The sequence below is a fragment of the Salvelinus alpinus genome, chromosome 34 (assembly GCF_045679555.1).
Source record: "Salvelinus alpinus chromosome 34, SLU_Salpinus.1, whole genome shotgun sequence".
Taxonomy (NCBI): domain Eukaryota; kingdom Metazoa; phylum Chordata; class Actinopteri; order Salmoniformes; family Salmonidae; genus Salvelinus; species Salvelinus alpinus.
The window spans coordinates 4,287,772-4,295,178 of NC_092119.1; the positions used below are offsets into that span (position 1 = coordinate 4,287,772).

At 41.5% G+C, this 7,407-nt stretch overlaps 1 protein-coding gene across 2 annotated transcripts in view; it reads right to left on the bottom strand.

Moving 5' to 3' along the window:
* Nucleotides 1-3,268, bottom strand: part of dnajc27 (DnaJ (Hsp40) homolog, subfamily C, member 27) — a 19,219-nt gene extending 15,951 nt beyond the window's left edge. For both annotated transcript variants that reach the window (XM_071382333.1, XM_071382331.1), the window contains exons 1-2: nt 2,845-3,268; nt 999-1,081 (exon numbers count right to left, since the gene is read on the bottom strand). In XM_071382333.1, coding sequence (XP_071238434.1) covers nt 999-1,081; nt 2,845-2,931 — 170 coding nt within the window. In that variant the 5' untranslated portion in view covers nt 2,932-3,268. The remainder of the gene's footprint in view (nt 1-998; nt 1,082-2,844) is intronic.
* Between the last annotated feature and the right edge of the window lie 4,139 nt (nt 3,269-7,407).

The window sequence follows — 7,407 nt, forward strand, 5'->3', positions numbered from 1 at the left end:
AGAGGCTACTGACACAGACAGCGGTGTGCTGCTCTGTGGTGAGGCTGCAAAACGCATGCAGGAGGAATTTATTTTGATTTAATTTAACCTTTAAATTTAACTAGGCAAGTCAGTTATTAAGAACAAATTCTTATTTTACAATGACGGCCGCCTACCCCACCGGCCAAACCCCTCCCCTAACCAGGACGACGCTGGGCCAATTGCGCGCCGCCCTATCACACTCCCGATCACGGTCGGTTGTGACACAGCCTGTGAACGAACCAGGGTCTGTAGTGATGCCACTTGTTTGTTGACCACTACATCACCGACGCAGAGTTGTAAATGTACACGGTAGTAACAGTAACCAAAGGAGATTGAGATCCTACTACGGTACACTCGTCTCCTTTATTTGAAATGATCTGACAGCAATGGAACTGAGCATCTGGTCTACAAATGATCGAAATACACTTGAGTGTACAAAACATTAAGAACACCTTCCTAATATTGAGTTGCAAAACTGCCTCAATTCGGTTCGGGGCATGGACTCTACAAGGTGTGGAAAGCGTTCCACAGGGATGCTGGTCCATGTTAATTCCAATGCTTCCCACAGTTTGTGTCAAGGCTGGATGTCCTTTGGGTGGGTGGACCGTTCTTGATACACACAGGAAACTGTTGAGCGTGAAAAAACACAGCAGCGTTGCAGTTCTTGACACAAACCGTGCGCCCTGGCACCTGCTACCATACACCGTTCAAAGGCACTTAAATATTTTGTCTTGTCCATTCACCCTCTGAAAGGCACACAGACACAATCCATGTCTCAATTGTCTCAAAGCTTAATCCTGTCTCCTCCCCTTCATCTAAGTGGATTTAACAGATGACATCAATAAGGGATCATATCTTTCACCTGGATTCACCTGGTCAGTCTGTGTCATGGAAAGAGCAGGTGTTCATAATGTTTCGTAAACTCAGTATATGCCTCTTACTGCTGCAACACGTGTCATCATTAGGGGACAACTTACTTGGTGACCCCATAGTCGATCCCTATGGTGGCCAGGTACTTGGGCACAAACCTCTTCTCACAGTATCGCTTGATGATGCAGCTCTGTAATTAAGAAAAAGTAGTAGAGATGTATAAAGTGACAAATATAGTATATATAGAGCACATTACACGTGGAAACTATATGTCATTCTTATGCAGCGATTGCCGTGTAAGCATGGGTGATCAGTGGTCGTGATGGTATTGATGCATTCTGTGATAGGCTACCCTAGCTGGCTGGCATGCTTTAGAGGGGGACATCATCGCATTGTTGAATATCGACTTAAATGATTTACATGCATCTGTTCAGTGGAGGCTTTTGCTCCATTTGTAAAATGTGTAGAATGTGGTCCAAATTCATCTCAATCCATCTTCTTCTACTGCCGGCCACTGGGCTTCCTGTCATCACCATATTTGGTGGTGAGTGGAAATGCCAACAGGATGCTTCAGAGGTATACATCTGGTAAAACATCTGGCTCATTGTTCTATCTGTGTAGTAACAAAGTGTATTAACAAAGTAGCAAAGATCCTAATAACCAAGGGTTGGAACTGGTTCAGGGAATAGAACCGAAAACCGAAAGTGATCTATACTGTTCTAGAACAAACCGTTGTTTTAAAAGCATGGGAACCGGGTTAATAACGTTATTTTATGCCCCACATTTTCCCCCAATCCCACAAAAAAACACAGAAAAAAAGCACCTATGCAAAGCCCCTCCCTCTATCAATCAGAAACTTCTTCCAGTTGTCTGCTTGCCTGCCAGCCTGCCAGCCTGTCTACCTGCCAGCCTGTCTGTCTGCCTGTCTACCTGCCAGCCTGTCTGTCTGTCTGTCTGCCTGCCAGCCTGTCTGTATGTCTGTCTGCCAGCCTGCCTGTCTGTATGTCTGTCTGCCAGCCTGCCTGTCTGTCTACTTGCCTGCCAGCCTGTCTGTCTACCTGCCAGCCTATCTGTCTGTCTGTCTACCTGCCAGCCTGTCTGTCTAACTGCCAGCCTGTCTGCCTGCCAGCCTGTCTGTCTGTCTGCCAGCCTGTCTGTCTGTCTACTTGCCTGCCAGCCTGTCTGTCTACCTGCCAGCCTGTCTGTCTGTCTGTCTGTCTGTCTGTCTGTCTGTCTGTCTGTCTGTCTGTCTGTCTACCTGCCATCCTGTCTGTCTGTCTGTCTGCCAGCCTGTCTGTCTTTCTACTTGCCTGCAAGCCTGTCTGTCTACCTGCCAGCCTGTCTGTCTGGTGTAGGCTGTCATTGTAAATAAGAATCTGACTTGCCTAATTAAATAAAGGTTAAATAAATAAAACAATTATGGAAAGTCGCTAGCTAACACTTGTTTGTATCTAACTTGCTATGTGTATTGACTGTGTAAACCTGGGGATTCCACCAAGTAGGTGTAGATATTGCCATAGGCTACATCAAATCAAATGTATTTATTCTCCCTTCTTACATCAGCTGATATCTCAAAGTACTTTGGGCCATTTGATAGGGTTGTCTGCACAGCAGGTTTCCGGTGAGGTAAGCATAATGCGACAGTTTATTTTATTGAAATCACATTACATGGGAGTATTGAGAGTACCCCGCTCCGGGGTGTGGTCACGTTAAGCCACGCCTTGCCGTGTGTATCTATTGTAAATCGGTTTTATTTTATTTTATAAAAAACTATGTGACGTGGGAGCTCCAGTCCACACACACTAGTCACCGTTCAACTCCATCGTAAATTGCAGAGTTGAGTTTAGTCGTCTAGCTAGCTACCTGTCTTCTTACATTGATCTGTACAGTTGCTGGCATGCTAACGTTAACGTTGTTATGAAATAAATCATGTAATTTAGCTAGGTGACTCACCTTGCCCACCTCGGCATTGCCAAGACTGATCACTTTCACGCGGAGCGATTTCTTGTTCTCACGTCTCTTCTGCACATTTGAGTCCATGCTAATGAGATTGACCAAGTATGTTAAAATATGTTATTTACGTCTTCGATGATGGCTGTCAAGACAGCTGGAATTCCAATGGTAGCTAACGTTAGCTAGCTAGCTTAGCACGCCCCTTAACGTTATCTGGCTAGCAGACATTTACTCCATCGTTTACGACAGTATACACCACTGCATCGTTATGGATCTAAAATATTATCTAGACTCGTAAAATTCTGGACAAGTGAAATATGCATCGGATGGGATAGGTAGCTTGCATGTGCTAGCCAGCTCCGCTGTTTTGCACAATAAACCTCTCTGTCAATGTCTTATTTGCGGCAGCAGCTGCATTATGAAGTCAGCGAGCAAAACCATAGACATCCACGTTGTCAATGATGTCATAACCCTCCACATTCCGGCATTGGGTGAAAATGGGAGCCATATTGGTCAGGGACAAATACAAAACCCAGTCTAATTGGAATAAATGGCAGTAAAAGCATAATCCTGATTTATTTATGCAGGAAAATGAAAGTAAGGCATGTGATTGTATCAGGAATTGTGTAATATAATTATTGTCAACCTAAAATAGGGTCATATAATTATAAATATAGTTTATACTGTATTTATATTTAAATGTCTACATTTGTGTTTTCTTTGGAAAGCTTTGGATGTTATTACGTGATACAAAATCAGTACTTTTTGCTGATAAAAATCTTAAAATTCATTATTTTACACAACAGCTTATCACAGCACTAGCAAACCATGGTTGACTTTTATACCAGAAGGGTCCACCACTCTAGTATTCGAATTTCTAATTATATGACCCAAATTAGTTTAGGTTAACGTGGATATTAGTTTAGGTTAACGTGAGTATTAGTTTAGGTTAACGTGGGTATTAGTTTAGGTTAATGTGGGTATTAGTTTAGGTTAACGTGGGTATTAGTTTAGGTTAATGTGGGTATTAGTTTAGGTTAACGTGAGTATTAGTTTAGGTTAACGTGCGTATTAGTTTAGGTTAACGTGAGTATTAGGTTAGGTTAACGTGAGTATTAGTTTAGGTTAATTTGGGTATTAGTTTAGGTTAATGTGGGTATTAGTTTAGGTTAACGTGGGTATTAGTTTAGGTTAACGTGGGTATTAGTTTAGGTTAACGTGGGTATTAGTTTAGGTTACTTTGGGTATTAGTTTAGGTTAATGTGGGTATTAGTTTAAGTTAATGTGGGTATTAGTTTAGGTTAACGTGAGTATTAGTTTAGGTTAACGTGAGTATTAGTTTAGGTTAACGTGGGTATTAGTTTAGGTTAATTTGGGTATTAGTTTAGGTTAACGTGGGTATTAGTTTAGGTTAATGTGGGTATTAGTTTAGGTTAATGTGGGTATTAGTTTAGGTTAACGTGGGTATTAGTTTAGGTTAACGTGAGTATTAGTTTAGGTTAACGTGAGTATTAGTTTAGGTTAACGTGAGTATTAGTTTAGGTTAACGTGAGTATTAGTTTAGGTTAATGTGGGTATTAGTTTAGGTTAATGTGGGTATTAGTTTAGGTTAATGTGGGTATTAGTTTAGGTTAACGTGGGTATTAGTTTAGGTTAACGTGGGTATTAGTTTAGGTTAACGTGGGTATTAGTTTAGGTTAACGTGGGTATTAGTTTAGATTAACGTGGGTATTAGTTTAGGTTAATGTGGGTATTAGTTTATGTTAACGTGGGTATTAGTTTAGGTTAACGTGGGTATTAGTTTAGGTTAACGTGGGTATTAGTTTAGGTTAACGTGGGTATTAGTTTAGGTTAACGTGGGTATTAGTTTAGGTTAACGTGGGTATTAGTTTAGGTTAACGTGGGTATTAGTTTAGGTTAACTGGGGTATTAGTTTAGGTTAACTGGGGTATTAGTTTAGGTTAACTGGGGTATTAGTTTAGGTTAACGTGGGTATTAGTTTAGGTTAACGTGAGTATTAGTTTAGGTTAACTGGGGTATTAGTTGTTGTTAAAAGTTAATTTGTGGAATTTCTTTCCTTCTTAATTAAAAAAAAAAGTAGTTAAGAAAAACCCTTGATTGAGTAGGTGTGTCCAAACTTTTGACTGGTCCTGTAAATGCAACAAAAAAAACATTATTTACAAAAAGCAATCTATTAGTATGGTTTTTGAACACTATAATATGTTTACAAGCATGATAGCTGTACTTTTAGTCTATGGTTAACGCATTTTGTTAGCCATTAGTTAATCAGCGTCAAACTTTCTCTATGAACTATGGAAAGTTAGCTGGCTAACTCTTTGATCCTGCTTTGTGAAATCATAACCCCCTGTGTACCAATATCACTCAAACAGCAGTATCTGTACCTCCTCTCCTCCACTCCCTTCTCTCCTCTCCTCTTGATCTCTGCTACACGACTTTAGCCTGACAGCCCCAACATTATACATTGGGTTAGGGCCGGGTAGGGCCTGTTTTTTCATCAATAAACTGATCACTAAATTGATCACTAACATTTTTAAGCTGAGCCATTTGCTCGTGCTCTGCTGCGCAATACAGTCATATCTGACTAAGATCATGACAATGGATATACTAACTGAGGAAGTTATTTCAGGTTTCGGGCCAGGCCTTAGTAGTCGGGCCTGGGTATGGTAGGGCCTGTCGAGTGCATGGTTTGGGCTTGGGTTTAAAATGCATACCCGTGCAGGGCGATACTCAGCTCAGCGCTGCTCAGTGTGTCAGTGTAATCTCTGTGGCCAGTGATATTCTGAATGCAGAATCCTCTCAATATGAGTGATGCTGTATATATTGTTTGGGTTCCGATACTGATGCTCCAATGTTTTGTTCTGTGTGTGTGTGTGTACACGTACCATGTGTATCTTACTCTGTCCTGTAACTACATGTATAATATTGTTTCATTCCACAGTACATCCCAGGTGTACCTGTACATAGTGTCACAGGCTTTGGTTTTTCCATTTATATTTTGAGGTTGGACATAGCTCGTTAGCACGTAGGGCGCACCGATTGGTGTCACCTCGTTAGTCAGTATGTGTTACACCTGTGCTGGCTTGGCATCTCATTAGTGGGAAGGTGTTTCACCTGTGCTGGCCCACATGCTGTTTAAGAGTGGCTGGCCCAGAGCTTCAGTTGTCTTGATACATGTGGAGGGTCAACACCTTTAGTTTGGAGTTTCCTAATTCGATTTCTAGAAAAACACTCATTTATCTGATTCCTCTGTTTTGCGCCTCCTTTTTGGTTTGCTTCCTGTCTTTAAGTTCGGTGTAGGTTTTTATTTAGTTTGCCTCTTCTTGGGCAAATTTAGTGGGTCTCATGGTGGGTGTCTTTTAGGTCCCAGTTGTTGTTGCTAGTCAACTTTCAGTGGAGACCCACATAGTGTCTTTCAGAACCCCAACCTAAAACCCACCTGTTTCATTCTGGTTGTTAATGACTGTTTCATTCTGGTTGTTAATGACTGTTTCATTCTGGTTGTTAATGACTGTTTCATTCTGGTTGTTAATGACTGTTTCATTCTGGTTGTTAATGACTGTTTCATTCTGGTTGTTGTTAATGACTGTTTCATTCTGGTTGTTAATGACTGTTTCATTCTGGTTGTTAATGACTGTTTCATTCTGGTTGTTGTTAATGACTGTTTCATTCTGGTTGTTGTTAATGACTGTTTCATTCTGGTTGTTGTTAGTGACTGTTTCATTCTGGTTGTTAATGACTGTTTCATTCTGGTTGTTGTTAGTGACTGTTTCATTCTGGTTGTTAGTGACTGTTTCATTCTGGTTGTTAATGACTGTTTCATTCTGGTTGTTGTTAATGACTGTTTCATTCTGGTTGTTGGTCAGTGACTCTTTGTTAGTTCTCTCTTCTGTTTGAGCGACATCTTTGGGTTTCATGCTGAGGAACGTAGCAATATACAGACTACGTGAATAACGATTAAACAAATGAAAGATTTAAATGTATCAGGTCTGCGTATATGTCGGTAATAAAAACTGCTTGCAATACAATGTTTTTATGTTTGGAATCATTTCCATAATCATTTTCTTCTTTACCCATCCCTCAGTGACAACAGCATGGTTCTATACACAGTTAAGATTTATTAGAGACATTATTACATTAGCAGCTAACATCATTGCTGGGTCAGAGGACAAAGTGCTTTTAGCCAATCACAAAGCTTGTCTGTCTCCTAATTGCGAATCAAATGAGAGCTTACTGGATCTACGTCCTACAGCGCTGGATGGGGAGTAAAGGGACTTTCTCTCTCCCTCCCTCAACAACCATGTCCTCTCTCCCTCCCTCCCTCCCTCAACCCCATGTCCTCTCTCTCTCCCTCCCTCAATCCCATGTCCTCTCTCTCTCCCTCCCTCAACCCCCATGTCCTCTCTCCCTCCCTCCCTCAACGTCCTATGTCCTCCCTCCCTCAACCCCCTTGTCCTCTCTCCCTCTCTCAACCTCCTATGTCCTCCCTCCCTCACTCAACCCCCCATGTTCTCCCTCCCTCCCTCAACCCCCTTGTCCTCTCTC